At 46.8% G+C, this 21,053-nt stretch overlaps 1 protein-coding gene across 1 annotated transcript; it reads left to right on the top strand.

The window, feature by feature from the left end:
• Nucleotides 1–4,939: 4,939 nt before the first annotated feature.
• On the top strand, nucleotides 4,940–16,438 carry LOC119109424 (acyl-CoA-binding domain-containing protein 5). Its single transcript, XM_037233038.1, has 4 exons — nucleotides 4,940–5,008; nucleotides 12,149–12,243; nucleotides 12,552–12,745; nucleotides 16,391–16,438. The coding sequence occupies exons 2-4, from the start codon at nucleotides 12,174–12,176 to the stop codon at nucleotides 16,436–16,438; spliced, it is 312 nt and encodes a 103-aa protein (XP_037088933.1). The 5' UTR covers nucleotides 4,940–5,008; nucleotides 12,149–12,173.
• Nucleotides 16,439–21,053: the final 4,615 nt, after the last annotated feature.

The following is a 21,053-nucleotide window of genomic DNA, read 5'->3' as shown; positions in this document are numbered from 1 at the left end:
TGAGCCCCGACAAGTGTTGCGCCCCTCAAGGAATTAGAAGTACCCAAAACACAATGTGGAGGCCTTCGAACGATCAAGCACGCCCGAACGGGTTAAGAGATGGGTCTCCGACAAGAGCGAAGGGCCCTCCATCCAAATAGGAAGTGCCCAACACTCAATGAGAAGGGTCTCGAAACGATCGAGTGTGCCCGAGCAGGTTAACACATGTCACTCGAGACAAAAGACTAAGGCTCTAAGCAAATGACAAGGAATTCAAGGCGTCGTAGACCAATGAAGAGGGCCCATGATCATATCGCCAGTGTGTCGGTAGGTTAACCGTTACCAACGTGAAGGGCCCTTGAGCAACCAAGAATAACATGGCAGGTTAACATTTTGGGCCCCGGCTGTAGCGTATGGAGCCTTTCTTGCACGTGGGAAGAATCCGTGGAAGGCTCCTGATTGACGAAAGTGCCCGGCATGCTGGGAGAAAAGAGCCCCAGCAAAAGCGCGGGGCATTCCGAGCAAATGCAAAAGAAATCAAGGGCAATGTGAAAGGCTTCTTACCGATCGGATTGATCCCGCCAGTGGACATACAGGGCCTCGGGAACAGCGTACGGCTTCTGGGCAGCGAATGATTCTTAAAATCTCCGGATCAACACCCTCCCAGTCAGTGAAGAAATATTTTTGTCAACTCGTGTTCCGTTCACTTTCGCTTGCGGCTGTTCTTAGTCGCCTAAACGTCCAAAGAAGTCCGATTTTACTGTGATTTGCGTTCATAAATGCATGTGTTCATGTGCCCGTTCGGAGCTTATGAGCCCCTGCGGGGCGCAATGGGGGGGGGGAGGAAGGGAGCATAACCCCGGGCCACCTCCTCTGGATCCGCCACTGCCTTGCACTGGTCATTAAATGTGGTGGTCAAAGTGAAAGAGAATCAGTATAATATTTATTGTTCACGTTGTTGTAATTGTCATCCAGTTCAGAGGACATTCTCAAAATTGTAAACCTAAAACATACACCCTAGTGTAGTCTTGGAACGATGCGAACTGATTTTGATTAAAGTGACTTTGATGATCTTTTGGAAGCATTGTATCGCGACGGCCGTTCTCGCGCGCCTGGCGCACGCCGCCTGGTGTTAGCTGCAGCGACCGACGCACTTCCACGGCAGCTGCGACCCTGACCATCGCTGTTCCTGCTCCTGAGATTGCGAGCGCGCAGACTCAGCGCGCAGCAGCGACCAACGCACTTCCACGGCAGCTACAGCCCTGACCATCGCTGTTCCTGCTCCTGAGATTGCGAGCGCGCAGACTCAATGCTTTAAGGAATTTGTTTCACCAGACAGTTCTGCAAAACAACGGACGTTTTCATGTAAGTATGACTTGACCTTTCGCCATTTTTCACTTCGGTTTGATCCATTCTCGGTTCGTCCCGGTGGCTCAGTTGGTAAGAGCGCCGCCCTCCGATCCACCCACCCGTGGCGGGATGAGTTCAGGTCGCTCTGGGCGCTCGTTACTTGTCCTTGGCAAGTATGGCCTGTGGCTGGTGGCAGCGGTCGCGCTAAAAGTTAATTGGCGTCAGAGTGCAGGACGGGCCGTGTCAAGCATCGTGACACGTTAAACTTTCACCACTAAACTGTGTCGTTGCTTGGAATTGCGCGATCGGATGGTGGAAGTCAGGGCTCACACAACGAGCATTGCTTGGCGTGAGCTCTGATCGCAGAAATCCATTCATTCAAAGGGTTGGAATCAAGTCTTGAAAAGCAAAGCTTCTGTTGGGCACTATTGAGACTTCTTAGCACTTTCCGAACAAGAGGCTCCGTGGGCAGAATACTTTGAGCTCATTATCGCTTTCGGTCAAGGCTTAGAGGGCCATTCCGTTCCAGCGCGGACGCCTAGTGGCTGCCATTCTGACGACACAAGGTGGAGTCCCCCTGGTCGACACGAAGGCCATTAGAAAGAGATGTTTTACATCAATTAACTCCCTGACGCGTAAGACCCTCTAGGGCAGTCAGCACCGGATCGACGCAGGAACCGTCATTGACGCAACAAGATTCCTCACCACCGCAGCAGTCCAAAAATGTATACAGAGATGCCGGTTCAGTTTAACACGCGCCAGGGTGGCCGGTTGAACACCCTTCTGTCGGGGAGGAACGACATGGAGACGCCAGACAGGGCCGCCAGTTGTATTCCTAGTTCCCAGTTTCATACGCTGTGTTAGTGGCCTGCAAAGGCGGCCATCGGTGCGGCTGGCTCCTAAAATAACCGACCGACAGCTGAGCGAGTTCGGGTGCCTCGGGGTGACTGAGCGAGGTCGGGCGCCTCGGGGTGACTGGGTCCGTAGCCCGAGGCTTGTCTAAGTTCAGGCCGGTCCTGACGTGTCATGCCTCTGCATGGTAGGAAGAGGAGGAGTTCGGTCCCACGTATCTTCCCTCCCCCAGGGAAGCGTAGGGACCCGAAAAGACCACAGCAAAGAGAGCGAATGTCTGAGCATGCACTAAGAGTAAATGTGGAGGTGCGGACATTGAAAGTATGGTTTGAACAAATAAGCACGTTAACTCGTAATAGTTACAATAGTTAGTCACACCTACTACATGCCACGGTGGCTTAGATGGTCTTTAACGTTATAGAAAGGGACAATTGCCAGGCCCGCCCCGTGCCCGCCAAGGTCATCAGGCTTACGACCGGACGACTCAGTGCTCTTTGGCGGGACCGTCCTCGGCATCTCTGGCCGCTTCGGCCATTCGGACCTGAATCACACATATGCGCAAATCTCAGCGAATTTACCTCGATATAGCACATAATTGAATGTTCATACATGTGCAAATGCTGCTCATTTGAAACGCTAATGTGACTCATTGCAAGGCGCAAAATTAGAATAACGAGCAGAAAAATGCACTTGCAAATCTACTCTCCCACTCCCATAAGTTTAAAGGGAGCAGCCGACACAGAACAAATATACTACGCACAGCACGCGAGACACTATGCAAGATCTGGCGAGTACCATATTTTCTCTCAGCGAGAGGTGTGGTCCCATTTTTAAGGATGGGGTGAATGTATGGCACACGTTTTCTGGGGTGGAACCGAGTGTGGCTGCAAACTTGTGAGGACGAAGAGCGAAAGCCCGACCAAGAAGCTGATCTGCGACTTTGTGTGAATGGCTGTAAATACGGGTAGTGGGCTACGCCTTAAGCGTTTCACATTGAAACACGAGGTGATCTGAGTGGGCGGTGACAGGGCAGACGCGCCCGACGTCGATAGACATGGTAGCCGAGGTCGGTGACGCGCGCTTTGGCGCGGCGGCTCGTTCACTAGCCTACGCCGAGGCCATCGTGGTTTAGCCGTTGGAGGCGACCGTTAGCATCCAGGTCGTATCATTATGACCCTAAGCGGTCATGTGTCGCGGTCGCGACTTGAAACTCGTAAAATTAATTCAATTTCCTAATAAATTTCATATATATATATATATATATATATATATATATATATATATATATATATATATATATATATACATGTGTGCGTGCGTGCGTGCGTGCGTGCGTGTGTGCGTGTGTGTGTGTGTGTGTGTGTGTGTGTGTGTGTGTGTGTGTGTGTGTGTGTGTGTGTGTGCGTGCGTGCGTGCGTGCGTGCGTGCGTGCGTGCGTGCGTGTGTGTGTGTGTGTGTGTGTGTGTGTGTGTGTGTGTGTGTGTGTGTGTGTGTGTGTGTGTGTGTGTGTGTGTGTGTGTGTGTGTGTGTGTGTGTGTGTGTGTGTGTGTGTATGCAGCATGTTACCTAGGTAAACACAGCCTAGTAGCAAGTTTGCAGTTTCAGCCTAGCAAATACAGCGCGGGTAACAATACCTTACTTGTAACTTGCTACTCCGCTGGCTGGTTCTCTCCGGATATGAGTGGAAACGATCCATCCACATCTTTGATTTTGCAGGTCGCGTGGTTCGTGAACCAGATGACTCAACGCAAGCCATGAGTCTAAACTGAGCTGAGACAAAAAACTATTAGGCATGAGCTGAATCAGACCCCAAAGTCCGTGAACTAGTCGATTGAGCCGAATAAAATGTCGTCTTTGCGACGGTGTATTCGACAGCCAGACAACTTAATTTTAGATTATGACTGATTCTATTTACCCTGAGTCAGATATGAAGGTCAGGTCAAAGTGAAAACCAATCAAGAAAACAATTCTCAACATCTTGATTTCAGAGAGGTCAACAAGGCTACTCATTGAACTTCACAAGGCTGGAAGGAATTTACTGATCTAAAATGACCTCGATGACCTTTTTCTTTCTAAAACCATGCTGTTTATCGTGAAAGTTGCCTCTTGTTGAAGCTAAAAACTTTAAATAAGGGTTGAGGTTATTGTCACCCTGACCTTCTCAAGGTCCAAAAAGGTCACAAACCTGAACTGAACACCAGTGACCTTTGGCTTAAAAAGATATCTAGGTTAAAGGTGGTGGCATAAGGAGATTCGAGGAAAATTCGGACACCGATCTAAAGTTTGACCTTGTTTGACTATTCGATCCGGAGGTCAATCCCAGGACCACAAAATTTCATACTAGGAGGTGATGTGCTAGCTTTTTCGTCGTGTACACGGTGTTTCTAGCTCACTTAGCTTTTGAAATCTCAGAGCTCCTCCCCCCTTACCACCCGGGTGGCGTGGTTCTTAACCAGCCGTTCGGACGTTTCGAATCTCTCAGTGCCGCTGAGAATCGCTGCCGCTAAAAGAGCTCTGCAGCCGTGCCGGCGTAAAAAACGCTATCTCGTAATAACTTAGTTGACAGTTAATTTTGTAGCTGGAAAACCGCTCTTTGGATTTCAGATTGCTCTTCTTTTGAAAAAAAATAATTGCGGACTTGTTCTAAGCAGTCTGTGGCTGAAGCAGTAAAATAATGACATGTTTGGTGCAAAATATTTTGTCATTACTGCGCCAAAACCATCTCACTGCGTTGTTTGTTTACATCCTGGCAGGGGAATGTACCTGTCCTCAGGCCCGAAACTAGTTACTGTCTGATACGCTGTTGGTGGTTACGCTCCTTCTGCTGGTGAGTTTCCGAGCGATATGGTCTTTGTTTTTGTCTTGTGGGTATGCATTCTAATTTCGGTTTGTTTAGTGTCATGCTAGTTCTGTTTGTCCATGTATGGTGTCCCACAGTTGGTGATAACTGGTTGACTACCAGTCCGGAAACAAAAACCTGCTGGGCTGGTTTTTAATCGGATTCCGACGGACCCTGCTTGAACGTTGGCAGGCAAGCGTCAAGTTGCTCAGTGTGTTTCAAAGACAGAACAAGTGTGTTCTGTGTGGTATTGTGAATCGGTACAAGTGAGGGGCTATGAAACTCAAAGCATAACTTTCATATGTTGTAATATGAGTTTGCTGTTTTAATTGGAAAGTTTTCATGTGCTTAAAACCATGTTTTTTAAGCTTCTTTCATTTGGAGCAATACAAACAAACTGCTCTTGGAAGGCAGGTATAATGAGTCTGGATGTACCAGAACCTCTGTGCCAGCCTGCCAAAAATTCATTACTGCTACATGCATACAGAATGTGGGTGCACTGAATATGGTACATGTGCACCATTCTCTGGGTGGTCCAAAATGTGCTAAATTATCTGATGGCATTGCTTGACATACATCTTGGGGCATTCTTACTGGAAATAGCCTTTGCAACATTATTATTCTGTGAAATATTGCCTGTTAGTGCACTGGAATTAGCAACAACTGTGCACCAAATTCAACATGCTCAAATTTTCAGCATACATGCACTGAACTTATTATCATGAGTTTACTTTTAGGCTGAGCATGTTTAATACATTTGTGCCTTTTACAGCCTGGCTGTTGAGATTAACAGGTCATTATTGAGATCATCACCAACATGCTACATTTGCAAGGGTTCTTACTTATGATATTGTTGCAGCCTCAACAATTCTTTGCTGGCTGTATGGTGTCCTTTTTGCAATGTTTGACATAACCATTCTAATTGAACAGTAAGTTATTCACAGCATGTCACAAACCTACCAGGCAAGGCATATTGGTTTGATTAGAGTATCTTAACTTAAAAGAAATTCAAATAGAATGCAATGGTGGCTAAATGCTTGAAGGCTAGTCTCTCTCTCAGTGTCTCAGTCTCAGTGATCGAGCCTGACAACTGTCTGGTGTGAGATCATAAAGTTTTGTCATGAAGGATAATGTCATCGAGTTTGCAGATGTCAGATTATTTTTAGTGGATCAGTGTGGTGTAGAAAATTAGAAGATTTTTTATGTTTTCCTTTTGCGCTCTTCCACATGAAAAATCCAGTTACTTGCATGAGACCTTATAGTGACATGCATATCAGTAATACCATTAATGGAAACTTGTAGATGTGTGCCAAGTCCATTTTACACTGAATGGTGCTTAATTTTGGGTCACTTTTTGGCAGAGAATGACACTTGATTTAATTGTTTGTGCAATTACCATTATATCATTCTAATGCCCTAGAATTTCAGTTCTCTCCATCCACTCAAATGATTGCCTTGACTGTGTTAAACACTTGGATTTATGGCATGCATGTGCATGTGGTGTGCTTAATTCCAACATTATGCCTGGCATGTCCATACTTTGTATTTTTGTGGTGTGGTCATGAGGTGGTGTGCAATGCTGCTGCTAGTCTATGGGTTTTATTTTTTTAATTTTGTGATCGGTTTATCAAGGTTGCTCTGATTGACTGTGCTACTGACTTCTGAATTGATTCAAGATATTCAGAATGCATTGAGAATTTAAGAATCTTGTAAAGATGTCCAAACAACATGATATTCATGGTATTTCAGCTTTATACAATGTGCATCTGAACATGGGTAGCAGCCATCACAAGTGCACCAGCACATCATTTTCTGATGACAATTTTCTTGAGGTTTACCTACCTTCCTGTCACTTTCTGCATAAGTTCATCTCCTTTGTTGTCTGTTGCCAGGTTGCCAGCAAAACAGTTTAAGCGTGTTATCAATGGAACCCTGGAAGGCTCATCATGTTGTGGAGCAGGGAACTGAGAGTCTTTCTGATTGTGATATTGTTGTTCTAGAAAGGTAAATATGCTTATTAGATAAGCTGCAGCTCAGTGTCAAAGAACTTGATTGTGCACATGCCTAACAATGTTTGAATATCTGAGATTGTACATCCCGACTGGTGTATCATATTTTCTGTAACTCATTCAAATAAGTGTTTGTTTTTATTTGTATGAGATGCTAGCTTTTTGTCTCACTAAACACAGCTGTAGTTTTGACTGTGTGGTCAATTCTGGTTGTATTTTAAGGTTATGTAGGTGCATACAGCACAGATGTAACCCATGTGCACACATGCATGCATGCACACATGTACACATGCACACATGCACACATGCATGCATGCCACATGCGTGGACATGCATTTGACTGGGTGCAGGCCCAGAGAGATGCATTCACATTTGCATTTACATATACAGACCCATATACATATATGCCACATATTGGCATATGCTGATCCACTTCCTTTTCTGATATGAACTTGTGATATGTTTCTGCTAATAGCTGCAGTTTACACAGCTAACAGCTGCATTGTCAGGCAAAGATAATCATGTACAGTGTACACCATGGTGGCTTGACACATGCACAACAACACAAAGTGGAAATTCCACACAAGCACATGCAATTGCACATGACCCACCCCAAATATACAGATGTATTTCATTTATCACAACATCATATAAAATTACAGTTTCTCAACCCAATCTCAGAATGTGTCACGCCAAAGGAACTCCAAAGTTGGATGCCATAACTGGAAGGCTACATGCAAATGAATGTTTTTGTGTGTGGAAGCAGTCAGATTTTGTTAAACACTTTCCGGTCTGGATAGATTGACCCAAATCCTGCTGAATGTGAATGTGCAAGTTCTGAAGTGTGGCACTTATGTAAGATTCACGTGTGAATGCGATTATGGAAGTTTGGACATGTGGAACCTATGTGAGATGCATGTGTGAATATGTCTGAGCAAGTTTGGAACTGTGGAATGTGTTTGAGATACATGCATCTTACAGGCTCCACATTTCAGGACATGCATGGTCACATTCAGCAGATTCGGGTAAATCAAATTGTCATGCAACACCTGACCCCTCCCCATGCGAAAACATTTGTTTACATATGGCACTCTGGTTTTGGCTTCCAATTTAAGTATTTCAAGCAGGGCACATTCCTTGCTTGTTTTAAGGACCTTGGCTGCATGTACCTTTAAAAAACGTCTGGTACTAAATTACAAAGTCTCGTTGTTTCTTGAGGATGATTGTTTATTTGTTTATTTAGGGGACACTTATTCCACAGGCAAAAGCCCAAATATGAAAGCAGTCCAGTTTAGAAACAATAAGTATATGATACATGCACACACAAAAACCAGCGTAACACAAACACACACACACACACACACGCACGCACGCACGCACGCACGCACGCACGCACGCACGCACGCACGCACGCACGCACGTACGTACGCATGCACGCACGCACGCTACACACAACGGTCATCAAGAGAAGGTTTCACGTGTGCCAGTGAACCTAAACAGATCAGATCGGAATTATTTTGTTGGGTGGAAAAAGCCAGTTGTGGAAGAATGTTGTAAACAATGATTGCAGACAATGGGTATCTGTGCTACAAATCCATTTTTAGCAGTGTATACCCTTGCAAATGACTCATGGAAAAGGCCGGTATGCCGAGGACGCCGGACGGGTGTAAAGCCAGACCGAACAGTGATGTCAGGTGGGCGCAGTCAAGCCTGTAATGATATACGTTTTATAAAAATAAGACGTCAGACTGAGTGAAGCGTGCCTTGATGATGGTGTTTTGAAGCAAGCGAAAAAATGCTCGTAATCCAGTGGAGGACACCGGGCTACTCGAACCCAGCCACTTGAGAAACCGGTGCTGCGTTTCGAAGCGGGCGAGATGGGAAACGGAAACCGCACCAAATAACGGTACCGTACAATATCAATGGTCTCACATGAGCGTCGAAGGCACAAAGCAGAGCCTTGTGATTGAACCGCGCTTGACGTGGACTCGACGGAATTTGCACGCTTCGCATGAGAAAGCTCAGCATCCTGTTTGCTTTGGAGACAGTTGAATCTATGTGATTGGGAAAATTGAGTTTAGTGTCCAGGAAGACGCAAAGATCGCGAATCTGCTGGCAGCTATCCAAACGGTACCTGTCCAGTGCGTATGAATAGGGAACAGGTGACGTGCGAAGGGTGAATGAGATGGTATTGCACTTAGCTGGGTTCAGTTTCAGTCCACAGTTTTTGGACCATTCACAAAAGCGATCCAAATCCGCCTGAGGTGTGAGACGATTTGCTACGTTGTCGATTCGGTGATAAATTCTCACATCATCAGCGTGCATAAGACACTCACCCTCCGTTTCGTTAGGAACATTGGCCAGAAAGCAGACAAAAAGCAACGGTCCCAGGATGCTGCCTTCCGGGACACCAGATCGCACTGAAGTCCACTCAGACTGCGTGCCGTTCAGCACTACGCATGGTGAACGATTGCTCACGCACGACTCCAGCCAGCTGTGCATGCGGCCAGTGATGCAAAAAGAATAGCGAAGCTTGTGTAGCAGAAGAAGATGATGGACGCTGGTGAATGCTGAAGAGTAATCGGTGTAAATTGTATCTGTTTGTTGGCCTTTTGAGATAGATGTCCAGCAGTGCTCAAGGAGACATGAAAGGTTGTTTTATGCAGGAGCCCTTTGGAAGGAATCTGTGCTAGGACCTAAGGCAGGGCAGGCAAACGAACCTGTAAGAGGCTTTCGTACACAATGTTTTCCAATATTTTTGAGCAGATAGGAAGCAAAGACACTGACCTGTAATTTTCAGGCACCTTTTTGGGCCGCTTCTTGTTCACCGGTATCACGTTCCCTTATTTCCACATGGCGGGGAAGACGCCAGAGTTTAGGGAAAGCTTGCATATTATTTCTAACCGAACAGCTAGCTCCTCGGCATACTCCCTGAGAATCCGGACACTGAGCCTGTCGGGGCCGCGGGCCCTGGGAGCGCTGAGATCGCAAACAGGTGGGATATACGGCCATGTGGTACGGTAAAGCTGTCTAATCCAGGCGCATCGAGCAAAGGAGGGCCAGGCAATGTAGGAACGTTTGGGTCGCAGAACTTATGGGCAAAACACATATTCAGACAGTTGGCACGCTCCTCATCACCCTTACACACATTGTCATGGCACTCGGGAACGGGAGATATATGCCCTTATGACATTAAGGATTTAACGAAGGGCCAACATTTTTTCGGGTTGTTCTTAAAGTCTCGCACTAGAACCAACAGATCCTCGCAATATTTAGCATCAGCTGCTGTTTGCAAGTCGGCTTGAGTAGTACGGTGCCTAGCAAGATTGTCAGCGGTCGGAAGCGGTTTCTTACGTCTGTGAGCCATATGATGCATTTGACATACATCTGTAGATTTGGGCGCGGGTATGTGCCATTGTATATGTTTGTATGGTGTTTTCATTTTGTCTGTGTCCTGCGCGTATGGCACACCATCGTGGGGTACGCTGTGCGCGTGTGGCACACCATCATGGGGTACGCTGTGCGCGTGTGGCACACCATCATGGGGTACGCTGTGCGCGTGTGGCACACCATCGTGGGGTACGCTGTGCGCGTGTGGCACACCATCATGGGGTACGCTGTGCGCGTGTGGCACACCATCATGGGGTACGCTGTGCGTGTTTGTTTTTTTGTCTGACGACGCAGCCGTCGTTACTGTGAGACGCGTCGCGAGTTGGTATTCTTCATTGCCTCCGGCACAATTTCTGTGAAATGGTTATCTTTGTGCGCTCTTGCAATGTGTTTCGTGAATCCAAAGGTCTTATCCTGATAGCAATTGACCTTCAGTGTGCGATGAGGTACTGTTTGAAGGATGCTTTCAAGCAAACATTGGTTATATTGTTAATACTCGATGTTTCAAGTTTTGCTCATGGTCACAGGTGAGTCACCATCGTCATGATCACCTGTGAGGATGAGCACAGCTGGAAATGTGGAGTATTCACAGTCTGATCAGTGTTTGCTTGATCATATCCTGTAACCAGCGCCTCCTGGTGTATCGAAGGTCGGTAACGGTCAGTATTATAATTCTGAATTAACGATATCCTCCAAAAAAGAGAAACCCATGGCCTTTCTCGCTGATATGAAGCGTTTATGTCAATTATAACAGGTGCAGTGTGGGTCTGGAATGTTTTATAGGCTGCTGTGGGATTCATACTTGGGTGTGTTAGCGTCGGGCTGTTATGCTGTTTGGTGTGCTGGATGATGCCATGAATAATGAAGTCGCAACCTTAGGGTTCACTTGCACTTAAAACACGAATATCACTTGTTTTCCGCGTATCTTTTCGTGTAGTGCAAAAAGATACAGCCTGCTCTCGGGACTGAAATTTTGCCGGATTTCCTTGTGCTGCTCTTTGTATTTAGGCGTACATGACGCATACAGGCAGTCTAATTCAGTGATATTGTTGAATGACTAGCTGCGGATAGTTGGCCGTTCAGCTATGTGCGTTGAAGCGTTCCTTTGAAAACGACTGGTAAATCGTTGTCAGAATGACCTTCTGTTGAGATAGATGGTCATATCACTATGCCTCGAAAAAAAGATAAAAAGACATAATGCCGGAATCGCATGATTGCTTCATCATCGTGTGGAAACTGCTGCGGTTGTAGCATGTATCAGTCCGATGACACTTGTACTGATATTTGCGCTATGCTTAGCACCGTTAACTGTCGGAATCTGACGCCGGGGTCGAGAGACGCCACACTCGCCTCCTCGTCCACACTCGCCTACTTGTCCGGGGTGGGTAGGCGAGTATCCTTAGGGCTGCACGGCAAAGTACTGTGGGCTCATGCTTACACTTGCTTTACATCAGCCGGCCCCCAAGTTGCGATCCGTCAGGTCCCGTCATCGGCAGCCAGCGTGCCTCAGTCGTGTGCTGGCTATCGACGCAGCCGTGGCCACGTCTGTCCGATTACGCTGATAAAGAGACGCGCCCCGAGCGGCGTCTCTCTCCCATGTGACTTCTGCTGCGTCAGGAGTGTTGCGCGGTGTGAGTGCCGTCTGGCCGGTGATCGGCTGTGACCTTGGCACGGCGTCCGGTCGCAGTGCGCCGACTTTGGCTCCTGGCGCACTCCCGCTCTGTTGCAGGTACCGCGCTTTCCGACGCAGCACCATGGCCGGCGCCTGCCCGCAGAAGCAGTTCGACGCGGCCGTGCACCTGATCAGGGGCCTGCCCAAAAACGGTAACCGAACCTCGTGGTTGGTCCCAGTAACCCGGCCTGACCAGGAGGGGTCCTGTGCATTCACATGCATGGACGAGAGTGTAATTGCTAAGTATTCATTACGGACGTTGTCGGTGCGCTATAGAGCACGGCGTTAGACCTATCCGCGCGCATATCGTAGCGCAGCTGATTGGCCGCATCCGCAGAGCATGGTCCGCTCCTGGTCAGGGCTGGGCTGTACGTGGACGGAAAGGCGTGCGACTACAGTCCTACCCCCGCCACCCGTCTCGTCCGGCCCGGCTCAAGGCGCCCCGCTGCGTGTTCGGCAGGTCCGTTCCAGCCTTCGAACGACATGAAGCTGAAGCTGTACGGCTTCTTCAAGCAGGCGACGGAGGGACCTTGTACGCAGCCGGCGCCCTCCTTCTGGGATCTGGTGGGCAAGGCCAAGTGGGGTGCCTGGAAGAGCCTGGGCGACATGCCGCCAGAGGAGGCCATGCTCGAGTATGTGGAGGAGATCAAGAAGGTGAGTCTGCCGCGGCGGCCCCGCCGACTGGCGACGCATGCCACCGGCCGATATCGGTGCAATGGGAACGCGCATGACACGTGACAGCAGAATGACGGGGCAGCATGAAAGTAGCGCGCGGAACGCGGTTTTTTTAATGCGCCCTAGCTGTGCTTCTGCTAGGTAGGGTAAGCAGGATTTCCTGACCGAGGTACAAGATATATTTTCTACTTGCGGGTCCGATAATCTGAGCTTTGGTTCTCAAAGGAGTACTCTAACCGTACAGTGTTTTGTATTCATTTCGTTAGAACTGCTTATTCCACAAGTATTGACGGTGTTCGTACTTGATTGTTGGCTATATGATATCGCGATGCAGTTTCACGTGAGTGTGCCATTGGTGCGGCTTAGGGCATGTTGCACCATACTTGTGGCCGCCTTGAGCCGAATCAAGAGGTGTCTTATGAATCAAAGGTTGCCTTACGAGTTGCGAGGGAAATCGATTCCAGTGGGTCAATTATGTGTTCAATCATGAGCCAGGCGTCGAATCAAAGGTCTGCTGTTTTAGATATGAAGCCAATGACGAACAATAATTCAAATGACTACAATTTTAAGTTCATAGGTCGTGTTTATGTGAAATATGATCTGAATGAATTTTTTATATCATATACATTCATATGAGGATGAAGAACAGAATATCCAACAATTTGAATATTTTTGCACCCTGTCATGTATAGTACAGGACCTTGTAACGCATAGGTTTTGGTCTTCTGATGGAATGGTTGCAAAAACCATGTACGCAGTTGTCAATCAAATTACGCATTAAAATGCGGTGTCGCCTGCTGTATGATTAAAGTGCTGACACCATTGGCATCAGCAAACGCACGGCATGATATGAAGTAAGCGCAAATAGCAACGCAACAAATACGTTCTGCAATAATATCCAGTGATCCTGTGAAGGCGTGCAATACATAAATGGCTCGGACGAAAATAGCAGGACGACTTACACTGACGTGTGCAGTTCAGTACGAGTACGCAGTAAAGACTAATTCGGAGAAGCTGTACTGCGGCTTCGTGACTATCTGATCTTATCACCATAAAAAATGAAATTTGCACTGCGCGATGTGTAATATTTTGAACGTGACTGAATACAGCCACTAAGGTACCATAGGCGACGCGTGATGAGCGTGGCGATGCGGTTATCAGCAATTATCATTTTGATCATGCCAAAGGCTAGGGTAATGGGACCAGACATCTCGGAAACCTGTGCTGGTGAGATTCATGAATAAATGTAGTGATAGTTAAGTAGGGTGTTGGTCATTATTTTATAAATTTAAACGTTATTTTGCCAATGCTGCTAACTGAGATAATGATGTCTCCAAAAGTGTACAGACGTGAACGTCATTTTATCTTTATTCGATGTAATATGCCGAAAATGACGTTGACAAAATACATCTTAATAGTTTTTTAACATTCGTTCTCTTCATGGCGAGCATCAGCCTGTGTACTCGGCTCCTCAGTGGACTGATCAATGCGCTGGAAAGCCTTCTTTTAATGAGGACTTAGCATGTAGAGCTCCACCGACGTAGCCTCCGCGCTCGTTATGCGGACAATGCTGCTGGAAAATTGGCAGGCCGTATGTATATCTGGGGAATGGAATCATGTGGCGAAAGGCAAACGTACGCATTTCTTGGCTGTGTCGTGTATGCATGGGAGCCGGGGGCAAGCCCTAATATCTTATCTATATCGTAAATGATTCATAGATATGGCGCATTCCATCGTTGTTTCATTAAACTAGCCCAGGTTCTGAGAACGTCAGCAGGCGAAATTGGCGAGTCTGTAGTCATGTCATGCAGTCTAGAACCTAATGTTTTGCAAAAAGCATTTTCTGGGATGGCCTAGTGATTTGCGGACGGTGCATTGGCCGGTGTGCTGTTTGCTTCACGTCTTTATCTGTTGGGCTCCCGGAGATCTGCCGGTAGCCATCAAAGACGCCCCCAAACCACACTTTCCACGCACTTTTCCGCACTCCACCTTCTCTCTCCATACACGCTTTTGCTATGACCATTGGCCATCCTTTTCTCAGTCCAAATTTATTAGTCTCGTATCTTGTTATCTCCCCAGGCGAGTTGGGAACCTTTGGCTCAGCTGATACGCGGTGAACAGTTCTTACAATTGTCCGTGTTGACAGAGCGTAAATGTTATTTTGTTCAAATTAGAATGCTCTATGAAAATTGTCCTTCATCAAATAAGATCCAGTACAAAATCCTACAAATTGTACGGCTTAACTTTCGAACAATTGCGTTTTTGGTTTCCGAAAGTTGCATTGAACAGCAAGCTGCGAGGATATTAGCTCCTGTAAGGTGTCACGGCTGGGCCTGGCCGGCCTGGCCCAGCCGAAATTGTTCAATGTTCCGATCATTTATATCAAGTACATGACATCACGTGAAGTGATTCTATTGTTCAGCGTCTGGGGCTTCGCACCGCCCTTACAATGTTTCCATTTATTATGTTTTAGAGGGCGCTGTGTGCGCACGTATTGAGGCAGCACTGTGCGCAAGACTCCCTTGCCCTCTTGCCATGTATTTCCACTGTTACATCAGGTGCTGTCTTTTGTTTTTCTTTTCGTTCTGTTCTGCTCGTGCATGAAGTCTGAAAGGATGTTGCAGCACAGTTGGGCCATAATGGTTTCGCTTGCATTGTCTGCTTGCCCTGACACCTCGCTCTCGGTAGGCCATGCAGAGGATACCCGCCGCATGTACAATGCTGGGGCGGAACATTCGCAGAGGCGTCCTCTCGGGGATTTGGTTGGAACATTCCATCCTAATCAGGGACTGGTGTTTCGTTTAAGTCCCCTATCTGTGTCGGCTCCTAGTTAATCTTACACGAAACGCTGAACAGGGCAGTGGGATCCGAAATACAGTGGCGTTCTTTTGGAATATCTATTGGGCTTTCTGTTGGGTTTATATGAGCCTCCAGTCAACGTTCATGCATGTAATGGGAGTGAGCGCCCATAGTTACCCCGAAATATGTAAAAGCGGTTTATTAGGAGCCCACTATCTCCTACACTTCGATTGGTGCGGATGGTATGGAGATGCATACATGAAAATATATGCGTGTCTGCACGTTGGATCACGAGTCGTGAATCGCGTCTTTGTTGGGAATGAGTGAACCCACAGATTGTGTGGATCGCTGTGGGTCATTAGTGGAGTTATGATTCGCGGGCTACGAGTGAGGTTTGAGTCGATTCATTCCTGTTCATAGCTTTGTGTTTGGCCGCGAATGAGATCTCGAAATGGATGTTTAAGCTTTGGGTCCATTAGCATAATTTAATTAGAACACGCATGTGCGCGTCACGCGTGTGGGAGTCTGTCACGCGCGCTGCACACCTCACTGTATACAGTGCCCCTTCCGCGTACAGCCCCGCCCGGTTCCCCCCGCACCGGTCCGCAGTAGCTGTTCCGTGTCCAGCCCTGGGACCGCGGCAGACCATTTGGAGAGCGCTGGTTCTCTAATCGTCATTGTTCCATGCTGGTCTTGTCTGTCTGCCGGTCGACCGGCTCTTGGTTGTGTCGCGTCCGCGTGCTGCTGTACTCTGGCCTCCCTCCCGCTCCGCGAGGAGCCAGCAGTGGTCCCACCCCCGCGCTGACCGCGGCCGGACGCTGCCAGCCGCGAACTGCGCAACGCCCCGGCCTGCATGCGGTGCCGCGGACATGATCCTCCGGGGCTCCGAACTTAAGTGGCGCGGGGCAGAGGGCGGAGCGTGCCCCGCACGCGGAGAGAGCCGCCCGGCTGCAGTCTGCGTGTGGCTGTGGTGCGGGGCACGGTCGGGGGCAGGCCTGACAGCCGCGCGCCGGTAAGCTCTTAACAGGGTCCGTCGGGTATCGGCAAGAAATCAAGACCAGCGCGGCGGCCGTGGGGGGGGGGGGGTCGGTCAGACCTCTGTCCCCATCCCCCCTGCTTTGCTCCGAAGTGGGTCACGTTTCCACGGTGGTGGTGCCGGCCGCGTGGCTGGCCACTGGCGGACCAAATAAACGCCGCCGAGCGGCGCCGGAGGCTTCACTTTCTGAGCCTTGAGCGGCCACACGACTGCCAATGAACGGGGCGGCACGTCAGCTAGTGCCAGCCGGCTGTGCCCGACGCATTCCCAATAACTGGTCCTTCGTTGGCAGGCTCTCAGCATCCTTCCTGTCCAGACGTCTGTTGCACGTCCGGGTATGCACCGGCGTCTTATCAATACCAATGTAGAAATGGTTCCTTTGGGATGGCGTATGTCGGTGGAAAGTCGCCATGTGAAGTTCACACCGTGCTATGTGTCGTGAGGTTTGTGGATGTGTGCCTGTGGGTGTGCATCAATCAGTTCCATAGTCATTTATATCAGTCAAAGCCAGCTAAGGTTTCAAGAAAATTCGTTCCCATAGATAAGACAGTAGTTATAGCATTATTCCTCGGAGAAAAAACAACATTAGAGTGGGGATACAGATTCGTCGGTATTTCGGCAACACGCCTTTATTGAAGCGAATAGCAGAAGCATACCAAACATACGTACTATCCGTAAGCAGTTTCAGAATAGCAATTTAATATTGTCTAACCGCACATACCAAACCAATCTTTCCGTTTCCGAGGTTTTAAGATGGCATCCAAAACCTTGACGGAACCATCAGGCATAAACAAGGCTTTACAGAACCTGGACACCTATCGCTATATCCTGCCTCAATTACATTTGAGCCATGTTTATGTATGCGCAAGGTCTGTGTATGCTCCACCACTAAGTTGCACCACCTCCGAAATGCAGGAATGGAAAATTAAGGAGTGTCTCCTAAATGAAATTTAAAAGCTGAATATCACGGTTTGCCCACTTGCCATCACGGGTTTCTAGTCAAATCAGCTGATTAGAAAATTACACCACAAAGCTGTTAGTCTTAATTCTTATTTAATTAGTGTTATTTTTATTCGTATCATACGAGTGTAACACAACTTCATTTTTCCTTTCTTTCTAATTGCCTTTGAAGATGCCATCTATGGCTTAAAATGTTGACCAATTTCTCTGCAAAATGTTCCAGTTGCAAACTTGCACGTATTTTATACATAAATGGGACTAATTGGCCAGCCGCCAAACGTGTTTGATGTGCACCCGAGAGTAAATAACTCACAGGGCATGAAGGAGACAATTTGAAGCACATAACGTATTCTTACCGCCATTTTTGCCCTGTTAAACCCTCAGCCGGTTTTTTAGGGGGAGGGGAGCTCTTGGCTACGCCCGATAATGATAATTATAAGCCATTCCAGTTTCGCTCCCTCACCATGTTACATTATCCTGCCGTACACGGCTTTTGGACAGACCTGACGCAGCTAATACGGAAGTGTTTGATAACGAAATTCCGACCTCTGACACCGTTTATCATGCAGGCCTCTCACTTGTTTCGCATTTTAATCATTTAGCCTGGTGGGCATAATTAACATTCATATTTTGGGGGCGAGTTCGATGACCCCGTCTGTCAGTAAGTTATGCGAAAGGTACTGACTTTTTGTGTAGGGGAGCAAATTGAAGTCAGCCCTTAAAAAGCTAGTAAGTCTTCTGTGGAGCGAGTAATTGCCTACATTGCCTGCTTTGAACACATTATTTGCAGCCAGATTTAGCCATTTTCTGTTTCAGTCCATCGAGTTTTTCCATAAGACAAAATGTGATGCCACAAGACATAAAAGTGAACTTCTTTGTCCCATACTGTTGATTAATTGGATCAAATTTGTTGAAGTGGTCCCTCAGGTGTGCTTTAAAGGGAACGTTCCCTTTTACTTCGGGTTTTGAACTGAAATAGACATTTTGAGGACCTTTTCATGCAGTTCACGGCCATGCCCCTCCTAAGACCCAAACCCTCTGGCTCCTGAGTTATACGCCCGCAAAAGTGTGAAATGTTTACTGGGAGACAAGACAAAAAATTCACAAACAAGCCATTCACTAATCGGCCACCCAACGCTGCGCCCTCGACGAGAATGACCTGTTGGCGTCAGCTTTGGTGCTTTTCGAGGTATTCTTTAGGTCTGGCTGCCAGATGCTGCCAGATATTGCTGTCGTCACAAAACCACTCCATAATGCCATCGAACAATAGTGTAATGGGGCGCATTTTTCAAACTTTGAGATTTTGCTATTGAGGGTCGTTTTTGAACCTTGAAAGCTTACCAATAGTCACAAGTAAGCTTTTCCCATCATACCTGATGCTTTTCTCAATGTATTCAAATGTGGAACATTCCCTTTAACCAAATGTTTTCCATAGTAGGCATGGTTCGCTGACTGGAAAATGACTGTACTGTAGATATGCACTGTATTCTTAACACAGTAATTATCTAATCTACATAGCAATTCCAACATGAGGTGGATATCAACATGTAGCAAATAGTCAGACCATTCCATTCAAAATGTGAAGCCATTATGTCAAGCTTTGTCGTTATATATGAGTAAACAAACCTAAATGGATGCCTTTGCTGCGGCTAAAAAAGCAAGCAGCAAAACTGGTGTAGCCATTTTTAAGTTGTATTACGTTTGGAGAAGAGAGAATGTGTTGTGTTGTGGAGCATACCCGCTATTGTCCTTGACAGAGGTGAACCATGACAATCAGAATAAGTTGTTCATAGTGATTTTGTGTTTTTATTTGTATGCTGTCAACTTTGTCTATTGACAACAGCCTGACACAAATGAACTGAACCAAAACACAAGATAAAACCAGCCAAAAATGGGCTTGATCGTGTCTTTATCACAAGTGCTGCTGTGAACAGATACGTGAGGCGAGTTGAGATGATGTTAAACATATAGGTTCCTCTAAGCTAGGTTAAGTAGATTAATTAAAACACAAGTTGAAACCAGCCAAAAATAAGCTTTAGCATGTTTTTATCACAAGCGCTGCTATCAACAAATAGGTCCCGTAAGTTGAGATGATGTTCAACATATGGGCTGCCCTTAATCAAGCTAAGTTAGCTAATTCCATGGCAAGCGGCAGAAGGAATTGTGCGAGGATCAGTGACTCACAAATGTTGCTGTGGTACAAACAGGTTGGACAGGATGAGATGAGGTAAGGCTTCTTTAGGTTAGGCTTAGTTATGTTGCTTTCATGGAAATAAGCACTGGTGTTTTGTAAGAAACAGGGGCATAATGCTTGTATTTCCTAACCCCATCTTAACAGAAGCCAGAGGTATGTTTGTTGTGTTTGAATCGGTAATGTGCTGATATTCAGGAGTACAAGGCCCTTTTGTTTGAATGCTTTATGCTCATTGAATTTTCTGTTGTTGTTTTGTTGTTGAATTCCTTTGTTTTGTTTTGTGTTAAAAATCCTGTGGAAGAGAAGTGCAATTGCAGCATCAAAACATTGATGTTACATAGTTTTTTATGCTGATCACACCGTTATGAAATCGCTATTCTTTAAGGTATTCTGTTTCACTTTAATGACCCGAGATGTTGAAAACAAGTTTTTGTCATGTTTATGATATTACATCCACGTCAACTTGAAATGTATCTCTTTGTTTGCGGGAGCATCTCTCACCGACCCATAAGTGTCATGTTTGTATGGGTTTTCACTCCCGTATGGTCTTTTTGCGATTAAATTTTTTCATTCCCACCCTAGTCCAAAAGCGATTCTAGCTCACCGGTTTTAATAAAGGCATATAGCCGAAACATCAACGCATCTATATCCCTATTGTACGGTTTTTCTTCTTCGAGGAATAAGGCTATTAGAAGTATTTTATCTACGTGAAGACTGTTCCTAGCAAGTACCTTTCACAACTTACGAAATTCGCTCCAAATTCTCAAAGCAAGTAAATCAGTCGGGCGGCAAACATTGGAGGATGACGAAATGCGAGACAACACACGCACGCACACACACACACACGCACACACACACACGCACAAACCGCACGCACGCATGCACGCACGCACAACCACACGCACGCACGCACGCACGCACGCACACGCAACGCACGCACAAATTTTCGAAAGGCATATTTGGCTAAAAAGGACTTCATATTTTTGTTATTGTAGGCCAAGCGTTGTGCTGTTACAGGCTCATTGGTTTGCTGTTTCAATATTGAATTTATGCTGAGCAGCGCCAGTTGTTCGGGACATGTGCGAGAACATTATTTACATAGGCAGCACAGTAGTAATAACCGTATTCGTCAGAGAAAAACCAGGAGAATGGACACATAGATGGGTTGATGTTTTGGCAGCATGATTTTGTCGAAACAATGGCAGAAGTCTCGATAAAGGCATGACAAGAAAGGAAATAACACTTTTCTCTGGGAAGGATGGTTTTACTTTGCTTTAACTTTTGATAAAGGCATGAGA

Source organism: Pollicipes pollicipes, unplaced genomic scaffold (genome assembly GCF_011947565.3).
Source record: "Pollicipes pollicipes isolate AB1234 unplaced genomic scaffold, Ppol_2.1 Scaffold_7231;HRSCAF=8579_pilon_pilon_pilon, whole genome shotgun sequence".
Classification (NCBI taxonomy): Eukaryota; Metazoa; Arthropoda; class Thecostraca; order Pollicipedomorpha; family Pollicipedidae; genus Pollicipes; species Pollicipes pollicipes.
This window is presented reverse-complemented; position numbering and strand designations above follow the sequence as displayed.

Excerpts from the sequence above, each read along its gene's own strand:
- LOC119109424 (XM_037233038.1), top strand. The coding sequence starts at position 12,174 with ATGGCCGGCGCCTGCCCGCAGAAGCAGTTCGACGCGGCCGTGCACCTG. Across the intron at positions 12,244-12,551 it reads CAGGGGCCTGCCCAAAAACG|GTCCGTTCCAGCCTTCGAAC; the intron begins GTAACCGAACCT and ends CGTGTTCGGCAG. Across the intron at positions 12,746-16,390 it reads ATGTGGAGGAGATCAAGAAG|CCGCGAACTGCGCAACGCCC; the intron begins GTGAGTCTGCCG and ends GGACGCTGCCAG.